The 21,447-nt window shown below is 47.9% G+C and overlaps 2 protein-coding genes across 5 annotated transcripts in view; one reads left to right on the forward strand and one right to left on the reverse strand.

Annotated features, from left to right (window-relative positions):
• LOC140898625 (transient receptor potential cation channel subfamily V member 6) overlaps positions 1 to 13,139 on the forward strand; it is an 87,895-nt gene extending 74,756 nt beyond the window's left edge. For both annotated transcript variants that reach the window (XM_073312712.2, XM_073312719.2), the window contains one exon: positions 1,400 to 13,139. In XM_073312712.2, coding sequence (XP_073168813.2) covers positions 1,400 to 1,700 — 301 coding nt within the window. In that variant the 3' untranslated portion in view covers positions 1,701 to 13,139. The remainder of the gene's footprint in view (positions 1 to 1,399) is intronic.
• LOC140898617 (ephrin type-B receptor 5) overlaps positions 4,003 to 21,447 on the reverse strand; it is a 138,877-nt gene continuing 121,432 nt past the window's right edge. For 2 of the 3 annotated variants that reach the window (XM_073312682.2, XM_073312690.2), the window contains 11 exons: positions 16,948 to 17,072; positions 15,506 to 15,668; positions 14,462 to 14,576; positions 11,511 to 11,566; positions 11,277 to 11,396; positions 9,711 to 9,958; positions 8,449 to 8,664; positions 7,159 to 7,308; positions 6,820 to 7,013; positions 5,355 to 5,510; positions 4,003 to 4,563 (listed from right to left, as the gene is read on the reverse strand). In XM_073312682.2, coding sequence (XP_073168783.1) covers positions 4,455 to 4,563; positions 5,355 to 5,510; positions 6,820 to 7,013; positions 7,159 to 7,308; positions 8,449 to 8,664; positions 9,711 to 9,958; positions 11,277 to 11,396; positions 11,511 to 11,566; positions 14,462 to 14,576; positions 15,506 to 15,668; positions 16,948 to 17,072 — 1,652 coding nt within the window. In that variant the 3' untranslated portion in view covers positions 4,003 to 4,454. Of the gene's footprint in view, positions 4,564 to 5,354; positions 5,511 to 6,819; positions 7,014 to 7,158; positions 7,309 to 8,448; positions 8,665 to 9,710; positions 9,959 to 11,276; positions 11,397 to 11,475; positions 13,377 to 14,461; positions 14,577 to 15,505; positions 15,669 to 16,947; positions 17,073 to 21,447 lie in introns of those variants that run through there. The other variant, XM_073312699.1, reaches the window with a different exon arrangement.

Below are 21,447 nucleotides of genomic sequence, written 5' to 3' on the forward strand. Positions count from 1 at the left end.
CTACTCCAATCACTCCGCTAACCCAGTCACTCCAGGCTGCTGATTAAATCAATAACTCCAGCATAACTAAAAACCGTAACAGTGAGGGTAACTCCATACCCATCCCTCAGTTATTGCTAGACTCCTTGGTACTCCTCTTCATCTCCCTCCATGCCCCAGAGCCTTTTTTGCAGCTCAGTAGGGCTCATGGTGTGGGATTCAAGGAGCTACAGCCGCTCCTTTATTTCCTGAGATTCCTGAACACTGGAGATATCTGTGTGAAGGGACAGACAGGCTCTCTGTGACCCTGCATCAGCCAGAGGGTTAATGGGCTAGGAAGAAGGGATGCTCCTAGCAAAATGTAGGCAGACACTAACTGATCCCTTGCCCTCCAGCCCTAATGCAGAGCTGCCATAGTGCACTAGCGTTGCCCCTAGGCTGCAGGCCATGCCATTTGCCCACTCCCAGCTGGGTTTTTAGGAGAGAGAACGTCTGCACTCTGCACTGCTCAGATTGCCACCACCTTCCTTCCCCTCCAGGAACAGATACAAAAGCCTAGCACCAGTGGCTCCTTGCCTTGGAAAGCTTGTGGGAAAGGCCTTGCCTTTGAGGTAAACAAACTGTTGCTTGGGTGAGACAGTGGATGCACACTGACTCAATATCTATGTCGGCAGAGAGACCAGAGGGGGAGGGCACTTGCTGCCTGCTCTGGTTTTCGGCAGCAGGACCCAGGAATTGCCAGACTGGCGCAGATCCAGCTAATCTAGTATCCTGTCTCTGACAGGACCCAGTAACACGAACCTCGGAGGCAGGCGTAAGGAACCCCAGCATGGGTAATTATGAAATAGTTGGTCCTTAGGGGAAGTTCCTTCCTTGAGCCAGCCTGCTGGAATTTGGCTTGTTCTCCAAAGCAGAAGGGTTTTATAACCCTCATAGTATTTTATCCTTGCTAATGGAACTGTGGCTGTTTTCATTACTCACAGAAATGCAGAATGCTTTCCTGAATCCTTCTCAGGTCTTTGCCCCAATGAGATCTTGTGCAAATGAATTCCACAGGTGACTTATGCATTGTGTACTAAAAGCACCAGATGGAGGGAGGTCAGGCAATAATTTGCTTTCCATTCTGCTCTTGCAGCGGCTGCTATTGCAGGGGAGGTGGAGCATGGAGAGTTACCTCTCTGTGTCAGTTCCCACTGCTAGGTGAGAGATCATCATGTAACACGAAAGTAAGATTTTTCCCCTGACTGCAGTGGCTCAGGCCTGTAGTGTAGTGTAGTTCTTTTGGAGAGAGGGAGACATTGCATTGGTAGGAGAGGCCTAGTTGGTTTGGCTTCTGCTTTGGCTTGGGGCTGAAAAGTGTGAGATGTAGGTATTCCTAGCACACTGGTCTTGACTGACTTTGTTCTCATCCTGCCTACAGGGTGGAAGACCGATGCGAAGGCAGGCAGCACAAGATGCACCGCTACATGGAAGCATTTAAGTCCCAGATCACAGAAGACTTTGACAAGTACTCACAGAAGAAACAGGAGCTGGAGGATGAGAAGGACATGGAGGCTCCGTACAGGAAGAAGACTCCTTGCAGCACTCCAGCTGTGTCGCCAAGCCTGTCCCGGAGGAGCTCCAGTCATGGCTGGGACATCCTGAGGCACAGCACCCTAGGCCAGCTGTACGGCCATGTCAACCTTGCCATGGAGAAGGAAGAGGAGGTCTACCATGTCTGAGTGACAGCTCATCTGCCTCCTTGCAGTGAGTGATCCCTCTCTCCTGCCAGTGGTAAAGGCCACGTTCCGGCATGGACACCTTGCAGTAGTGAATGTCCTATTGCCTGCACTCCCGTGTGGACGGCTCACTCCACAGCAGCTCTCTGTGGGGCTAAATGGAGTGCCTGGAGCGTGTGAGGACATGGGGCTGGTCACCCATTGCAGGAATGTAAACACTCACTAACTTCTTCCCCACCAACCCATTCAAGAGGAAAAATGTCCGATTCCTCACACAGATGGCAGTACTGCTAAAGTATATTCACTAGTGCAAACATGTAGCAGTGCCCTCAGGTGGAGGCATGTGGAAGGTGCGTCTGCTACCATGGCAGTGGTAGCGACTGGAGCGTCTCCTTAGCATCCCATGGTGATGTCTGTGTTTTTGGCACTGAAGGTGCGAGTTTGGTCTCAGACGGTGTAGATTTGGCTGGCAAGCATAGCGGGTGTAAATCTGGATCAGGTTGTGCTCTGAATTCCCCGACACTTTGGCAAGCAACAGAGAGCTTTTCTAGGCATGGGCTTGCTGACGGGTTCCAGCGCTGATGCTTCTTTATCCTCTGACTGTCTTTGTGCTGCTGTGACTCTCTTGTCCCCCAACCCTACCCCCCAGCTCAAAGGGCCCCTGGATTATTTTTGTATTTAGTTTTATTTACATTTGAATCAGGAGTTTTCTCTCTCGCTCCCTCTGTTAAAGATAAATTAATATATTTTACTATTTCAGTGCATTGAAGGGTCTGAACTGTGAATTTTACTTGGAGTAATGTAGACCTCCTCCTTTAAAAGAAATCTCCTCCAGTCCCTTTCTGAGTCCAGCTGTCAGTCTGTTACCTTTAAAGAAATGGATTCCTGCCCTCCTCTCAGCTGCTTAGCTGACCACAGGACTTCAGCCCACGCAGGGTTAATGTCTACAACAGCCCTGCCTTTCAAACTCCACCCCCAGGCCTGGGTGTTGGGAAGTGGTTTGCTATAGAATGGTAGGCTGTACTCCAGGGGGCTAGCAGAGGGGTATGGATGGGTCAGGACATCTCATCCTGCAGAGGCACCAGAGAAGACTTGTTGGTACAAGGCCCCTGAGGTGTTCTGCTCACCCATGCCTCAGTGCTTCTATAAAGCCCTGAAATCTGGGCTCAGCTTCACCCTTTAATATAGATCTGTACAGAGGCACCCACATGTCTTCTCTTGGCTCCCAAAGGCCCTGCCCCTTACCCAGGGTGAAGATGTGTCAGCAGGCAAGTACTAGCCTATCAGAAGGAGACACACAACTTGCCTCCTGTAGACTTCGTCATGCTAGAGTGACTTTGTTTTACTGCCAGATAATGGATTTTATGGTGAGTTCCAGAGTATGCATTCCCTGGGAGCTCTCCCTGCTGTTTAAAGATCAGAGATATGATTGGTTGGGACTGGTTACTTCCTCTGGTTGTAGGCCATGGCTGATTGATCTTGGTTGGTCCCTTCTTGATGGGGGATTATGAAAGGTGCTAAATGTGTATGTCGATCCATGGTGATCAAATGGCCTGCATGGAGTTCAATTTCCTCCCACTAAAATCCTCCACACACTCCCCTTCTCTGGTCTGTGTTTATTTCATTTTCGCCTCTGCTCTGGGGGGCCAACTGGAGTCAGCGAAGAAAGAACCTTCTGCTCCAAGAGGTCACTCTGTCACCTTCCCCAATGTCCATAATGGCGTGGGAAGCGAATCAGAAGCCCCTGCGCCTCTTGGGTGCAAAGTGGTGTGGAATCAGAACCTAGGTCTCTCCTTCCCAACAGGGACTGGAATGGAACCAGAACCATCTATCAGCGGGAGTCTAAAGGCTCTGATCTCCTCCCTTCCTCTGTGATCCCTAGAACCAGAATCCTCTGCTCCCCCTTGAATGGCCAGAGCCCAGCAGCGGGGATCCAGGAATCTCTGCTCAGCCACCCTTCCCAACTCGGGAAATGGAGCAGTGTGGATCCAGGGACCACCTGATTCCCTTCCCCACCCCAGGCACCAGTGAATATGTTCCCCTCCCATCCGCTGGGACCATGGTGCAGACTCAAGGCCCCACTGTTGCCTGCCACGAAGCGGTGTGGAGCTCTGACCTCACTGTTGCCTTCCCAGCCCTTCCCTGGAACAGGAAAGCACAGCAGTAACCAGGTCACTCACCCCATCTTCTGTTACATAATGTATCCCCACTTGGTGCTCCAGCTCCCCATCAAGCCGAGGATGGCAGGTGGCTGGCCTGCCCAATCCCCATAGTACCTGAGAAAGAACCTCACACACCTGGACTATTTTCTTTTAGAAAAAAAATGTAACTTTCCTCTGCCTTTATTTTGCCTGGTTCAGGGTGAAAAATGTCTGTGTGGCTTTGATAGGCTCCCAGCTGCAGACACAGTCCAATGACAGCTTTGTAATGTTTTTGATCCCATCTGCTGGCAGAGAAGAGGCAGCAGGTGTGTCTGATCTGTCCAAATTATCTTCCAGCTCCTCCCCACATTACAGTAGCTCCCTCTTCCCCCAGTCCTTCCCCAATGTACAAGATCACCCACATCTGAATGGCACAAGTTCTGTAGCATTGCAGTCAAATCACTGCAAGGGTTTGGTTTGGTGGCATGGGACATTTAATGCCCACTCTCTCTCTCTGCACAAAGTCTCCAGGGAGCTCCTCGCTTGCTCCCATTGATAGTGAAAATCCCTCTGAATTCCCTTCCTGGAGTTTGGAGGTGGGAGAATGGTCTAAACCTCAGACCTCCACTGGTTCGAGCTGGTTCAAGTGAACTCTCATGAGCTGGATGCTGTTGAGAATCTTCTTCTGGTGACCAACCAGGGTGATCCCAATGCGCTGGATATCTCTGTGAGAGAAAGGGTGCATGGTAAAGATGGGGCTCCTGTTCTGAACTGTCCCAACCCACTTCCTCAGTGTCACTTCCCTTTCTCTGGCTCTGTCTTTGTCTTCACTGTTACCCACTTTTAACCCAATTTGTGGCATGGTTGGCACTAAACATGGTTTATGTCACAGCCAGCATGGTTAGTACCGATGGTGCTGCCACAGGTCTAGCCTGGCAGGTAGTTGTCTCCCAAACAGCACAGTATTTCTGCTTTGTAGATAGACACCCTCTGACTGTGCCGTGTGCCTGGTCTGGCTGGTCCTCCTCCTTCCCAGCTCTCAGTGTGGATGGAGATCCCAGAGTGCACTGTCCCATGAGCTGCTGGTGTCGCTCTGTGTTCCTGCCCTCCTGCTGGGGTACTATGGGACAGCAGCAGCCCAGGTTTTCCCAGAATGCACTGATGCAAATTCAGTTGTGCAGTGGTGTGGCGGCTGATGCACAAACATGTCCCACACATAATCCTGGTGTGGAAAAAGTGGCTGTGTGGGCACAACTCCCTTGTGTGTGTTTTACTCGGGTCAGATGAGTGTCAGAGCTGGTTACAAATACGCAGTTGTACTTCGAGGGTAGAAAGGGCCTAAAAGGATGTTAGATGGCAGTTGCCCTGCTGTGAACTGCCCCTCCATTACCTCTGTGTGTATCCTTTGAAGAGTCCCTACTCCTTATCTCCTAGCTCCTCTTCCACTCTGGAAGTTTCTCCTTAGGCGGAAGCCCTCAGCACCCAGCATCCTCTGCTCCATCCCAACTTTACTTACTCCAGTGTCATACGTGAGATGACATCGAAGGTGGTCAGTCCGGCCTGGTCAAAATTCTCCTTGTAGCGGCCCATCTTGATGGCATCCAGCCATTCATGGGAACTGGTGAGTGAGGGGAAGTCTGGGGGTGAGTTGCTCAGCAGGGGCTGGGATGGTCTGCAAAAGAAGAGGGAACTTAAGTGCTAAAAGTTCACATGACCAATGCTTACCAGCCAATTACAATACTGAGTCCAGAGGAGAGCAGAAAGGAAGGGGGACAACACCAGAGCAGCAAGGAATAAGGATAGACACTGATATCCCTTCACCATGCCCCAGCATCTCCACAAGTTCCTGCCTGGTGCCCAGGCTCTCTCTTACAAGCATCTTCCATTTCCCTTAAAAGCACCCAACCCAACTCACCCTGCTAAACAGGTGACAGTCCCGCCCTAATCGCGCTCCATCATGAATCCCTCTGGACAAGCATCCCCAGTTGTCCCAGACTCTCCGGCACTTGCTGGATCTTGCCTTACTGTTTGGGTGAAGACCCCTTGGAGCTGGGGTGGCTTTCCAAAACTGGGGAGATGGGGCTGGTGAAGTCACTCCCTATGTCTCCCCAGTTGTGGACGAGCTCTCCCTCTCTGAGCTACTCCCCTTAGAACAGCCCTTTAGCAGTTATCTCACACATATAGAGTGGCTCTTTTAGGCTCCAACACTTTCCCTCATCAAAGGGAACAGGAGTAAGCAGCAGCCAAAGGCTAAAGAAACCACGGTATATAAATGAGATTTTCTGCTTTTCCTGCCTTTTGAATCTGTCCCAAGGCTAAAAGTCTCTTTCTATATTGGTGTTTAATAAACTGAGCACAAGCACGCACTCCTCCCCTCCCCCAGCCTTGCACTGTGCTGTGCTGGGCCGAGGTTTAAAACCCACGGGAAAATCCCTCCAGGCCAGCAGGACGTGTTTCCGTCATCCACTCTGGAGCCATCTAATCCTGGCTGCATCTATCCCCAGAGACATCCCCTCTGCTGACCTCCTGCATCTGGTTCCAACAGGCTGGGAAATGCAGATGGGAAAATATCGTATGCGAGACACATTTCTAATTCCAGATTTAAGTAAAGATTTCCTTTTCTCCACAGTCTGGGTCCTCCTTCCTCTGCTCACCCCTAATCCCCGATGTACCCACCACAGGTATTCCCCTCCCTTCATCTGCAAGGTCCCCCATTTCATGCTCACCCCTAACACTGGCTGCCCTGCTGCAGAGATTCCTCTCCCCTTATACTTAGCCCCCACACTCCCATCACCAAGATCACCCCTAATCCCATTTGTAAAGTGCACTAGGCACTGGTTCCATCTTCACACACACACACACATGCCCTTTTTAATTCATAATTGATCCCAGTCTCAGATCTCCCCTGCTTCTTCTGCTCATGGTCCTAGCCTAGCACCCCAGCCACACCTCACCTGCTTTCTGCCCATGGCCCATCTCACCTGCTGCTCCCTGTGCCGGTGGCTTTAAGCACGGATGGCTTGCGGATCATCTTGTCTAGAGCACTGACTATCTGCTCGAATTTGGGCCTCTGAACCCGCTCCTTCTGCCAGCAGTCAAGCATGAGAAGGTGCAAGACAGTGGGGCAGTCTGGGGGTGGTGGCAGGCGATAGTCCTGGTCAATAGCATTAATTACCTGCAGCAAAGGAAGAAACATGCCACGATAAGACCTGGGAAACACTGGCTTCAGCCACTGAGATGTATCTGGGCCTGTTCCACCTTCAGGAGGGACATCAGTGAGAGCAGAGAGACACATACATTCCTGCCCAACCAGAACTTACATCCTGATTAGACATGTCCCAGTAAGGCCTCTCGCCATACGACATCACCTCCCACATGACGATGCCATAGCTCCAGACATCGCTGGAGGATGTGAACTTGCGGTACTGGATGGCTTCAGGAGCAGTCCAGCGGATGGGGATCTTGCCACCCTGAAGAGCAGAGGGAGAGGAGGAGAAAGCAGAGCGCTTGTGAGGCCTGGAGAATCCAAGGAACAGACTTCATTGAATGGCTGAGCCCAGATCCCAGCACCCAGCCCATCCCAGAGAATGTGGCGCCAGGACAGAACAATGATATTTTGTTGGTTGTTTTGGGGTTAAATTAGTCATGCTCAGATCCCCACCTTGTCCCATGGTATGGATGAGAGCAGAATCCAACCTGTGATTGCTGAAAATCCAATTGTCTAATGAAGTTTAACCCTTATGGTTGGATTTTTCACTGGCGTCGAAGGTGCTCAAATCCTATTGAACATCAATAGGAGTCAGGCACTTGAAGTCCTTAGATTCCTTTGAAAATCCCAGCGTCCAACACCAGAGACAAATGTACTTGATCAGCTTTTCATCCCTTTCTCTTCTGGCCTGACTCTCCCCAACTGACAAAATATTCAAAGCCACTCAGCTGCTGGCTCTTGCTCAAAGCACATTAATCTGATCCCCATCTCACCACCCAACTAGTGGATCCTCCTCTGAGCCCTGCACAGAGGATGATGGCTCCAGTCCCTCTCTCTTGCAGGGAGCCCAGGGCGGGTCTGAGCTCTACATATATAATGGCTGGTTTAGGTATTGCTCATAGGTGCTGTACAAGGTTTTTTGGCAAGTGTTTTGGGTATAGCACTTACCCCATGCACCCCAGAGGCAGGAGAGGAGTTCAGTGCTCAGCCTCTCTGCTGAGCTGGCCAGCACACTGCAGCTGATGGGGTTTGGAATGTGCACCCTTACCCCACATGGCAATGTTCTGAGCTCACCAGCTCATTTTGTACAGCTGATTACATGGCTGCAGTTGTCAGTCACTATCTGACTGGGGCTAGGTTAAAACTGATGACCTCAAGGTGAAAGGTTCTACACCCCATTCCCAATCCCTCCAGTCTTTTCAATCTGAGGCTGAGCTGGAAGTGGTGCACTTGGGGTGGAAGATGCTGTACCCCATTCCTGGTATCTTGTCCCCGAGATACTGCCTGTTCTATAGGTAAGAGGAGCACACACAAGATTTGTATAAAGAATTAACAGTGAGTGGAGGACAGGCCTGTGCAGGGCAGTCACAGTATAAGCCCAGTTTCCCCACCAGTAACTCACCAGGGCCCCAGTATAGGTGGGGTTTGAGGCATCATCTTCCAGGAAGCGGGACAAACCAAAGTCAGACACCTTGCACACCAGGTTGCTGTTGACCAGGATGTTACGGGCAGCCAAGTCACGGTGGACATAGTTCATGTCCGAGAGGTAACGCATGCCAGCTGCGATCCCCCGCTGCATCCCCACCAGCTGCAGCATGCTAAACTGTCCTTCTCGTTGCTGCAGACAGAAGAGACACACCCAGAAGATTCAGGCCTCAGTGGACACAGGCATTACAGCCAGCAGAGAAAAGCAACAATGAGGGATTGGAGCAGGAGGGATTATGAAGTTAGTTAAAAGAACTAAATATGTCTATGTTCAGCCAAATTTAGGAAAGACAGAACCACCTACAGGGACCATACAAGTGTAAACACCAAGGAAGGAGAGGGGAGTTTAAGGCAATAGATCGCAAACAGTTTCATACTGGAGACCCACTTCTGAAGATACATCTAATCTTGGGGACATTTTCTCTTCTAGCCTCCAACTCCTGATCCTCCATCATCTCTGTAGCAGCTAGATGACCAGGCTACAGGAAAAAAGAGCGACCTGCAGCCCTCTCTGCTCTGATCTTTCAGGTCTCTAATTCGGTTCTATGTGCTGTATAAGCTTCCAATTGTAGTATCACCTGCAAATCTGTCTGTGGTTAAATTATCATCAAACACCTGGTAAAGAAAGAGGTGAAGCAGCTCACAAGGAGCAGAGAAATCCATCTTCAGTTCTATTTTAATTTAGTTGATCAAAAAACCTCTGAAAACTCTAAGAGGCTATAATTAGCACGAAGCTTTACTTCTTGAAGGCAGAAGAGCCACTATTTGGTCAACAGGAAGCTCCACGGACCACCTAAAAATGCCCTATAATGCACAGCTTGAAAACCACATCCCTAAGGAGGCCTCGGGGGATAGGATTAATAGTAACTGCAGGACAGGAAGCAGAGTGGGGCATTTTAGCCTGGATATCAGGAAATATTTCTCATCAGTGAGTTTGTATTGGACGGTGGAACAGTCTACCCATCTCCCACTGGGTGACCTGGCCAGTGATGGAAGATTCTCGACACATTGGGCCCAGAGAGATCCATTCAGTGTCTCATCATTATCTCCATCACACCTCCAGGGAATTGGCCTTGAGATATGACAGATATAGAGAAGAAGAGGATGGAGAGATTAAATGATGGAGCTGACAGTGACAAAGAGGTGCGGGTGCATGGAGCAGAGTCCAGCTTGGGATACCCTGAGAAAGGAATCCAGTGAGCCGTTCTCCATGAACTCTGTGACGATCATGACGGGTCGGCTCTTGGTGACCACACCCTCCAGGCGGATGACATTGGGATGCTCAAACTGCCCCATGATGCTGGCCTCACTCAGAAATTCCCGCCGCTGCTCATCTGTGTAACCTGACTTCAGAGTCTTGATGGCCACTGTGTACTCCCGCTTCCCCGGGGGTTTCAGGCGCCCAAAACACACCTCTCCAAACTCTCCTGCCAAGGGAGGAAGAAAACACAGCTAGCATGAGATGGGGAAACATGAGATCCTAGTGAGGGATAGACTGGAAAACAGTCTACTGTTAAGATCCCAGGGACCAACAAGGACCAGGGTAGTGGTTAGAATCATAGCATATCAGGGTTGGAAGGGACCTCAGGAGGTCATCTAGTCCAATCCCCTACTCAAAGCAGTACCTAATCCCCAACTAAATCATCCCAGTCAGGGCTTTCTCAAGCCTGACCTTAAAAACCTCTAAGGAAGGAGATTATACCACCTCCCAAGGTAACCTATTCCAGTGCTTCACCACCCTCCTAGTGAAAAAGTTTTTGCCTACTATTCAACCTAAACCTCCCCCACTGCAACTTGAGACCATTACTCCTTGTTCTATTATCTGCTACCACTGAGCACAGTCTAGATCTATCTTCTTTGGAACCCTCTGTCAGGTAGTTGAAAGCAGCTATCAAATCCCACCTTATTCTTCTCTTCTGCAAACTAAATAATCCCAGTTTCCTCAGCCTCTCCTCATAAATCATGTGCTCCAGCCCCCTAATCATTTTTGTCGCCCTCCGCTGGACTCTTTCCAATTTTTCCACATCCTTCTTGTAGTGTGGGGCCCAAAACTGGACACAGTACTCCAGATGAGGCCTCACCAATGCCCAATAGAGGGAAATAATCATGTCCCTCGATCTGATGGCAATGTTCCTACTTATAAAGCCCAAAATGCCATTAGCCTTCTTGGCAACAAGGGCACATTGTTGACCCATATCCAGCTTCTCGTCCACTGTAACCCCTAGGTCCTTTTCTGCAGAACTGCTGCCTAGCCACTCGGTCCCTAGTCTGTAGCAGTGCATGGGATTCTTCCGTCCTAAGTGCAGGACTCTGCACTTGTCCTTGTTGAACTGCATCAGATTTCTTTTGGCTGAACCCTCTAATTTGTCTAGGTCCCTCTGTATCCTATCCCTATCACTCCTCCCAGTTTAGTGTTAGGGTTCAGGTTAGCATAAAATTCATGGTCAAAGCTCCAATTTGAACGAGGATGTGTTTTAAGGTTTGAAACAGAACAGGGGGTCAACCAAGGATTTGGGGGTGGCCTTTTCAATGCTGCTTTAGACGCAGCTTTGGACCAAGCTAGGGATTAAAGTTAAGGTGCATTCTGGTCAGGATGCAGGCTAGCTGCACTGATATTGTTCCAGGAAGTAGGGTAGGGGTTAATTCTCAATGGAGGCTAGCAGTGATGTGGGTCAGGATTGAGTCACACCAGGAGTTGCAAAGCTATCGGCCATAAAGAGGGGTTTGCCATTCTCCCTGCATTACCTGATCCAATGACCTCCTCAATCTTGACAAAAGACACATCAATCTCCTTGGCAAATTCCCGAATAGCCTCATTGGGGTCCTCGTAGGTCGAAGGGTCAATGTAATACTTCACCCCAAGCCCTACGAGGAAGAAGAGATAGCCCAACCATGATCACAGCCAAGCCCCAGGGAGGAACAGACATGAGTGAGCCCTGAAGAGACTCTCCCTGCCACCTATCCCTGGTGAACACTTACCCCGCGTGCTGATGTACTGCTGCAGACGGTCTGTATATGGGGTCTCTCGCCTCTTACTGTGGGACACAAAGAAAAGGGGAAATCAAAGCAGGCAGGAAAGGGTCTCCCAGGCTTCCCAGTGTGAGGTCAGAATCAAAGAAGCACAGAAGTCAAGGATGGAATAGACTTATTAAGGTCCCCACCATCTGCTGGTGGTCAATGCAGGGTTGATCCCTACAGCATATCTACCCTTGCTGTATCCAGTCAAGTTTCAAACATGCAAAAGGTTGGGACCTCCATCAGTCCCTCTGGGAAACTATTCCATAGCCGAATACAATTATCTGGGAAGGTTTTCCCAATATGCTTGGCTAAACTTTTTAAATTTCATTCCATCACTACAGGTTATTCTTCTTAGTACCACCCTAAATAATTCCTTTCCTTCTGTGTTTTTTATACTCATCAACTATGTTGTTCTCCCCTTATGTTGTTCTTACCACAGCCACACAGATTTAGTTCTTTTCAATTCTCCCCATAAGTCAGCCCCTCCGTATCATTTCTGTTGCTCTTGTCTGAACTGTGACCACCTTGACACATCTTTCTGGTAGTGTGATACCCCAAACTGAACACAGAGATCATACAGACAGGGCCTCCCTGTTCCACGATATGATGCCTTTGTGCATACAGCTCAAAATCGCAATAGTCTGTATTTCTGTCATATCATATTGCAAAGACGTATGTAATTTCCAGCCTCCGTTGTCTCTTTGCAAGCTTCTTCCTCCCATTCATTATGTATGTCTCAGGTCATTCTCCAGCCATTCTAGATAAACTTTCCAAGTTGAATCTTGTTTTCTTATTTTTCTGCCCATATTTCTAATCTCTCTTTATTTTTATATGACTTTATAATACTTCTCTGTACTCACAGGTATTCACAGCTCCTTCTAATTTAGTATCATCTGTGTATTTCATTTATATGACCAACTTCTTCTTGATCAGATTAAATAAGACCAGGCCCCAAACCAAGCCCTGTGGCATCTCAACACACAGATACCCAGCAACTCAATGCTTTTCTGCTTATCATCATCCTCTGGTTACAGTTTTTCAGCCAGTTTTCAATCCATATGACTGTTTCTATCCAATCCAACTGGAATTTGAGATACGATTTCACAAAACACAGGGTTTAATTGCTTTATTAGTGTCCAGAGTTCAACATATCTACAACTACCATCCACTAATTCTGTAATTCTAAAAAATAACAACCATCAGGCTCGTGCGGCACCCTGCATTATTCATAAACAATGCTTTTTTCTCAGGACTCTGTTAAACCTTCACAACTTTAGTGAGCGATTTTTCTCTCAAGATCTGCTCAGTTATTTTATCATGGACAGAAACTGGCATTACAGGGTAATGATTGCCAGCATCGTTCCCCAATGTTTATTGTTTTGAAGGTCAGCACTACATTTGCATTCTCCGCCAAGTCCTCTGATACCTCTCCTGGTTCCCATAATTTTCAAAAATAAGTTTATCTGCAGAATTCCCTTTAAACCCTGCATTGCAAATTGACAAGACAATATGTGTTAATGTTTCCAAGTGTAATATATATTTATAATGTATTTAAATTTTCTAAATATAAACCTAATCATTTTAATAGCTATTTTGTAAGGTTTTCCTTATTTACTAAATGTCCAAACTTATTTTTCTTATTGAAAGCAGATTTAAAATAAAAAGGAGTAGGATATCTCAGCCATTTCGGTGTCATCATTAATTTCATCCATTCTCTCATTGGTAAGTGGGCCTTCTTTGTCTATGGTATTTCTTCTCCCACAGACGTATTTACAGAATCCTTTTAGTCCCCTCCTCATCCCCAGCTTTGGCTAGTATTAATTCATTCTGCTTTTTGTAAAAAAAAAATATATGCTTTATTGAGTTGTGCACATATCATCACATATTTCCAACCGTAACAGGAAATTATAGTTTTAACAGTCCAAAGTTACAACAGGAGACTGTAACAGAAATATAACAACATTTGTATTTTTTCATTCTTTCCTCCCCAGAAAAAAATAACAAAAGAAAAAAATGTACATGAAAAAGGAAAACAAATATTAAAAAGGGAAAGAGGAGAACAAAAAACAAACCCTAGATTTTGCTCCATATACATGAGAGGAAAGGCTAAAAGGTTCCTTTTTGCAGAATGCAGGGGGGTAGGGTGGAGCAGAGACACAGAGAACACATATAGACGGTCTAAGGCTTCAGAGATGGGGTGAGTTTGAGGATGGGGATGTTGATTGGTTCTTGTTTTTATCTTTCAAAAGGACCCCATCATTCATTGTCAGACCCCAGGGGGGGTTCTTGTTTTTCTGTTGTGCTTTGGTTTATGCTACTCTTCTCTTTTCCCTGCAAATTGTTTATTTGACTTCTCTTTTTCTACAGTGCTTTCTTTAAACCTACCTTATTATCTTTGAATCAGTCCTTCCTGGAGCCACGTGGGCTGCACTCCTTGTATTCTTGTTTTTCAGACGAGCTATAATTCCTAGGATCTTAATTAGAGGGTATTTTCAGACTCCCCAGGCACCTTCTACATCAGCAGATTTTAATACTTCCTCCCATCAGTTTTTATTCACTAGATTTCTTCATTCCCTAGAGTTTGTTGGCCTAAAATTTTAATCTACAAGTCCATTCTTTACTGTGCTGCAGGCAAACACCTTGTGGTCACTAGTTTTAAGCTTCCCTTTTGTTTTCACTTGAGGCCCATCCAATTCCCAGTGACATCAATGGGAATATTTCCAATGGATTTGGTCCTCAATTAGGAGCAGTGGGGTAGGATCCCCCTTAGGGAGATGCAGAGCAAGATGGGAGCTCATGGGGGTTTGGATGAATGTACAGTGGAACTGGGTTTCCAGAGGGATGGGTTTAGGTAGGGGGGGCTCCACTGGCTGGGATGCAGGTGCTGGGCATGAGGAGGGGAAGGAATTCACCTCTTGAAGATGATGGCAAGGATGGCAATGGCAGCAATTACCAAGAAGGCCAGACCACCGAGTGCTGAGCCCACGATAAGTGGCAGCCGGTCCTGAACCACTTCCGAGCGTTCGCCTGGCAAGGGAGAGACACACACATACAGAGGACAAGGGCTGTCATAGTCTCCTACCAGTTCAGCCAGACTCCACCCAGAGAACTATTCCAGCCTCCCCTAGATCCCGCAGTCAAACCCTGATACCACAACACCCTCCAATTAACTCTTCCATTACCCCCTTCAATCTCTCTGTCTCCAATGCCTCCCTTCCTCCCCCTGGAAATCCCACAGCCCTTCCTATCCCCTTCTGCCTCCCCTGCTCCCCGCTTGCCTGGATCCACTGACTCCTGAGCAGCCACCTGAGTGTAATCCATCTGGCACCTTGGTTCCCGGGGCCAACCTCTCCCCTTCCTTCAGCTCACAGGAGAGATGTATGAAAAGGTCGCCCTGACCCAGCCCCTTTGATCCACGCCCAGAGCTGTCACAGGTGATACACAGCTCCCTCCATGAATGGAGGCTGAACCTGCCAAAAAGCAGGTTTTGTCTGGATGCTCTGGGGCCTGATTTCCACCAGACCATTGCAGAGCACTGAACTGTGACCGGTCTGAACTGCGATCCCCTGTGCAATGCGGTACTGGGCTCCCCTACAGCTGCTAACACACTCCAGTCCTGATGGGCATTTGCACAAGAGTGCAAGGGACTGAGGATGTAGATGTCCCAAAAGCCTGAGTAACAGGTATGCTCGAGATTGCACACAGGTGCATTAAGTTTGTGTGAGTGATCATATGGGTTTGTGATCTTTTGCAAACATGCACCTGTGAAGGCCTGTGTGGGTCTTCAAGCATGAAAAAGAGTTGGATACAAGTGTATTATGTGAATAGGAGTGCAAGGGCGAGGGGGTTTGGGAGCATGAGCTAGTGGGCATGTATACAGGCATGTGTGAGCATGAGAGGTGTGGGTGTGTGCGTGCAGGTACCAGTTCGAGAGTGCATGCAAGTGCATCACTCACCTCCCACCAGGGTCTGGAAATACATCTTGCCACTATATGGCCCGTAACCCACAGCTGTCCTGGCTCGCACCTGGAAGGCATAGATCTTGCCTGGGCTCAGGTTTGAGATGGTGGCCATGTTGGTCTCACTGGTTATGGTGAATGAGTTATCCTCATCTTCTGCCTGCAAGCCAATGCCAATCAGAGGAGATGACAAATGTGAGACCCCAGCTACAGATGAAACTCTTCAGCAAATAATCCTAGGTTCCCTGTACAATGCCCCTCGATCCTGCCCTGCAGGCCCTCCCCCCCAGTAGTCCAGTCCTAGGCTCCCCACCCAGCTCTGCCAATGCCCCTCATTCCTGACCTTAAAGGAAGTGAGTAGTAAGGGAAAAGGAAAAGTGTGATTTGGTCAAGAGTGAGGAAGATGAGTGTAAGGAGCTAGGACATGGACGGGTGGTGTATCTTCCGATGGGGCCCTGGTGCGATGCTATTCATCTCAATAATCTCCCAACTTGTCCTGGAACATTACCTCCTATGCTCACCAAACTCAGCCACTCCCTTTCCAGAATCCACTGCAACAGCAGATATAGTGCTCCATAGGACAACCTGCTGGAATTGGCACTACCATTTACAAGACACCCTTACAACCAGAGGAAGGACCTGTACTGAACAACTGTGCAATGTGTTCCAGTGGAAGAGCAGAGATGAGGCTTGAACTCTCCTCCAGACATCTTGCCCTGCAACCATCAACCTCCAGTTAGGAGTCATGACTGATGTGGGTGGAAAACAACTATTGTGTCCCATCTGCCAGCCTATAATGGATCGACATGCTGCCTAATGAATGGCAGGTGTGAGTTCGCACCATCCCATATTCCAAACTCCTGTAGCACACACCCAAGCAGAACAGGACCCAGTGCCAACCGAGTCTGAGTGGCAATGGACAGTTCCTAGCATTAATCCGCAAAGGGTTTTTTACAGGTACAGAGAGATTTCTATCCACCCTTGGCTGGAGATGCCAGTATGTCCCATGGGATTTCCCTCTGTGAGGGCATAATGGGAGTGTTCCTGCTGAAAATGAGCCCATCCCCTCAAAGATGTATCATTTCTGGAACTCCAGTTCCTTTTATCATCTTTGCATCTGGCATCCCTAAACTCTTTCGAAAGATCTAATCTAATCCCAGGGATGAACTCAGCTAGAGTTCTCCCCTCTACTGGTCCACACCATTTGGTTCTATCAGTCTGGGAAATACAAAAGAGAAAATATTGGATGAAAAATACATTTGCAATCCCAGTTTTTGCCACAGATTCCCCTTTCTTCGCACTGGAAGTACCCTTCTTCCCCTTGCTCACCTCAGTTCTCAGCTGTATTCCCAATCTAGAGAGATTTCCCTTTCCCTTCTCCATGTTCCCCCACTAATGCACACAGTAGGGCAGTTTCTTTTCCATTGCCCTCCACTCACCTTGTCGAAATAGCGTAACAGGTAGTCCAGGATGACTCCATTGGGCTGGTCTGGCTGTGGCCAGGACAATGTGATGCTGTTGGCGGTGCGACTCACCTGATGCATCATAGGAACTGCAGAGGGGACTAGAAACAAGATAGAAAGGAGGAGGAAGAGATTGTAAGGGGAAAAGCTTGTTCAGAAGATATAATTTAATTTGAGGTGACAGTGTGGGCTTCAGCCTCTCCTTACTTTTCTCTGGAGTCTCATTACGAAGGATCCCACAGTTCTTTACAAATATACCGAAAGACATCCAGGGGCAATTTAATTTCACTGAAATTAGTCACCTCTCGGGTAGTGTAGTGAGGCAGAGTGGTCTCCCATGGACCCAGAGGAGGAGGGACCACTCACTGAGCCCTGGTGGATGGAGCCAGGAAGTATAAAAGGAGGGTCTGGGAGCTCAGTTGGGCTGCAACCGCCGAAGGAACCAGACGCCTCCAGCCTGCTCCCGAGCAGGGAGACTGCCGTGGGCCCCTGCAGAGCTGAGGAGTGGCCAGAGCTGACTCTTGTTGTCCTGCCATGACTAAGGGCTTGGGCTATCCTAACTGTGTTTGCGACTCTGCCCTGACGGCAGGCCAGAGCCCCAGGCTGTATGTGGCCCTGCTAATTCCCCAACAGTGGGCGACACACAGGGACGTCATGAGGCGAAGTGGCTTCCCACAGACCCAGAGGGGGGACCACCACCAACCTACTACAGAAATATGGCAGTCTGTTAAAAGCGCACAGCAACCATGTGCAACACATTAAGACAAGAAGTGAAGAAGAATCCCTTATCCCAGGGAATTTAGGTCAGCAGAACGAAATGCCCCAAAATGGACTTTGGCCAGGACACTGGCGTTAAAACCCCAACTTTTATATAAGAGGATATAGGCTCTTCAATGATCAAAGTGTTCAGTGCCACTGATGCTACCTTCTCCACAGCTCTGAGCCCCACCACAATGCCAGAGTAGTAATTTAGACTCCTACAATACCTTTCATCAGTAGATTGCAAAGGAGTTTTCAAAAAAATTAATTAAGCCTCCTCCTACTCTCCTATGGTGTAGGTCAGTTTTATTTGCTGTACTGCACTGATGGGGCAACTGAGGCAAGGGATTGAATGACTTGCCCAAGGCAAAGAGTGAGAGTAACTAAGCCAGAAGCAGAAGTGCCTCTAGATTACACTCCCTTAACAACAGTCATATCAGATGAATCACTGGAGATGAAGGATGTGACCCAAAGAACACCTGGTCCAGCTCTTTTCTAACCTTCTCTAGAAAGCAGCAGGCTGTATGTGTCAGGATGGAGGTGAGGAAAGTCACATCCCCTGCCACTAGAGCCAGTGAATGAAGCCAGGAAATCTCAGTCAGTCATGAGGGAGTGATAAAGTGCAACATGGATTATTCAGTGAGCAGGGGGAAGGAAGAGTAGTGCAGTGAATAAGAAACAAGACTTGGAGTCAGGAGACCTTTGCTCTGCTGTTGGTGCAGTATGTTGCCTTGGGCAAGTCAATTAGCATCTCTGTGCCTCTGCCACCACAATTATAAAGTGGGGATGATGCTAGGCCTATTGCTCTCCCTAGGAGCACGGCTTCCCTGGGGCCTGTGTGACATCACAAGCTCCTTGGAGGTAAATTTGAAAGATTTCTGCAACTGCATATGCACATAAATCAGAGCTAGGTGGTATGGAGAACAGGCTTGGATAGTTGGAGCAACTGGGAAGAAGATATGGGGCCTTTCACCTCTAGGTCACCAGTTGCAAGCCAGGAGCTGAGGGAGTTTGATGAGTCTGGGGGCTTGGGGACAGGGTTGGAGCCTTTCCTAGGTCACTGGTTCCAATGCCGCCCTAGGTCAGTAAAGAATGAAAGTTGCTCTCATTTGGGTCTCAGGCCAGTGTCTTCTGGGACAGGTGCCCAAATGGCAAAACCTCTGCTATCCCTGAAACTAATCAGCCCCTTTGTTGGCAATCCTGGCGCAGAGGCCCAGGACTGAATGGACCTTTCAACATGAACTCTGCTTTGGCCCCTCCAGCTCAGGGCAGGAGGCATGCTGTCAGGGGTGATCCCAGCACTGCACTCACTCTGGGGATAAATACAGAGCCTCTGTCTCTTTGGGGTGGGACAGTCTGGTACATTACTAACTCTGTGTCACCAACTCTTGTTATCTGATCGTGAGTCTTCTCTTAAATCCTCAGCTCTGGGAGGTGATGTGATGATGTGAGAATCTCAGCATTCATTTATTTTAAACAGCAAGTGATTACTTCTCAGGGTTGGAGAGACATGCTTGAAAACATGACCCCTAAAAGCTCACAAGCCAGAAGGCAAATAAGAGAAACCCCATTTTCATTATTTTTAAAAAATCTCATGATTTATTAAGATTTATTAAGGCCCTGGTTCTCATGGGAGACTTTAATCACCCTGATATCTGCTGGGAGAGCAATACAGCGGTGCACAGACAATCCAAGAAGTTTTTGGAAAGTGTAGGGGACAATTTCCTGGTGCAAGTGCTGGAGGAACCAAATAGGGGCAGAGCTCTTCTTGACCCGCTGCTCACAAACCGGGAAGAATTAGTAGGGGAAGCAAAAGTGGATGGGAACCTGGGAGGCAGTGACCATGAGATGGTCAAGTTCAGGATCCTGACACTAGGAAGAAAGGAGAGCAGCAGAATATGGACCCTGGACTTCAGAAAAGCAGACTTTGACTCCCTCAGGGAACTGATGGGCAGGATCCCCTGGGAGAATAACATGAGGGGGAAAGGAGTCCAGGAGAGCTGGCTGTATTTTAAAGAATCCTTACTGTGGTTACAGGGACAAACCATCCTGATGTGTTGAAAGAATAGTAAATATGGCAGACGACCAGCTTGGCTTAACAGTGAAATCCTTGGTGATCTTAAACACAAAAAAGCAGCTTACAAGAAGTGGAAGATTGGACAAATAACCAGGGAGGAGTATAAAAAATATTGCTCAGGCATGCAGGAGTGAAATTAGGAAGGCCAAATCACACTTGGAGTTGCAGCTAGCAAGGGATGTTAAGAGGAACAAGAAGGGTTTCTTCAGGTATGTTAGCAACAAGAAGGTGGTCAAGGAAAGTGTGGGCCCCTTACTGAATGAGGGAGGCAACCTAGTGACAGAGGATGTGGAAAAAGCTATTTCAAAAATAATACACCAAAAAAATGAGACTGATTTGTCTGACCATCATATTCCCTTGCTTTTAACTGCATCACCGAGATATAGGCCCCGTTCAAATACACCAAGTGAACATGTGTACTGACGTGCTGAACACCAGGCACACACTTAAGCATGCTGCTGAACTGAGGACGTACTAAATAGCTCCTCTAGAAATTACCTCTTTAAGCAGAGAAGCAAGAGCATGGAGGTGAGTAGGCACTGATTCGTAGAGCTGGCTTGAAATGAAAATTTATTCCCATAAAAATTATGCTTTTTTTAACCTTTTTTCATCCTGAACTAGATGAACAGTAATAATAATAATAATTAATAAACAGCTTTTTTATGAGAAGGAATTTCCAGGAAACATCCATTTCAGGAGAACCAAAATGGGATGTGTTGAGGTGCCAGCTGCCTGCCTGGAAGGCTCCTGTCAATTTTACTTTCTCCCTGGGGTTGGAAAGTGAAATTGACAAGAGTTCCCCGGGCAGGCAAGGCAACATCATTTTGAATTTCTCAACAGAAAATTCAAATTTTCTGGCAAAACTGAAATTTCCTCATGGAAAATTTTGTTTTTGCAAAAATGCCATTTTCTGTTGGCAGGTGATTCTGACAGAAAATTCCCAACAAACACTTCTGATCAGCCAGCCCCCGAATGTGTGAACACCTGGGATGGGTGGAGAGAAAAGCAGGGAGATCTGGCAAAGAAGCAAAGCCACAGAATGGCTCTTCTTCCTTCCCACCTGCAAGAAAGATAAAAGAATTGTTTTTCATATCCAACGAGATAAAATTAGTCAGGAAGAAGCAAATCAAAGGAGTTTAACCAGCTCAGGCAAGTAGGAACCAGTTCAAATAATGTAAGTGAAAGCAGAATGTGAGCCAAGCGTTACAATAAAATATTTTACATCTCTCCTGTTCCTTTCATTCTCAGAATGATAGCACTTTCCTTTTAAACACAGGTTTGTACACAAAGGAGTTGCTTCATCTGCAGTGAAATGCGGGTATCTGGGAAAGAACTAAACAACTGTTTAACAGTGCACACCACCACCATGCAAGACTTCAGGACACAACTGAAGAACATTGTACCCAGACATGGCTGCAAGGAGAATTTTAGGGAGGTAGAACGTAATTGCTTTGGTTGGAATTTGACCAAGAACACCCCACTGCTGCAAAAAGTGCGATAGGACTTTTAAAACTATTTGTAATGTTTCTGTTAATGCTTGTGAAAAGCAGCAGGGTTGATAACTGGCCCTATGATGGCACATACTGCATGGGCAGCCAAAAGTGCACTCTCCACCCCCCCACCCCCCACTGCCTCTAAGG

This window comes from Lepidochelys kempii, chromosome 1, assembly GCF_965140285.1.
Source record: "Lepidochelys kempii isolate rLepKem1 chromosome 1, rLepKem1.hap1, whole genome shotgun sequence".
Taxonomy (NCBI): Eukaryota; Metazoa; Chordata; order Testudines; family Cheloniidae; genus Lepidochelys; species Lepidochelys kempii.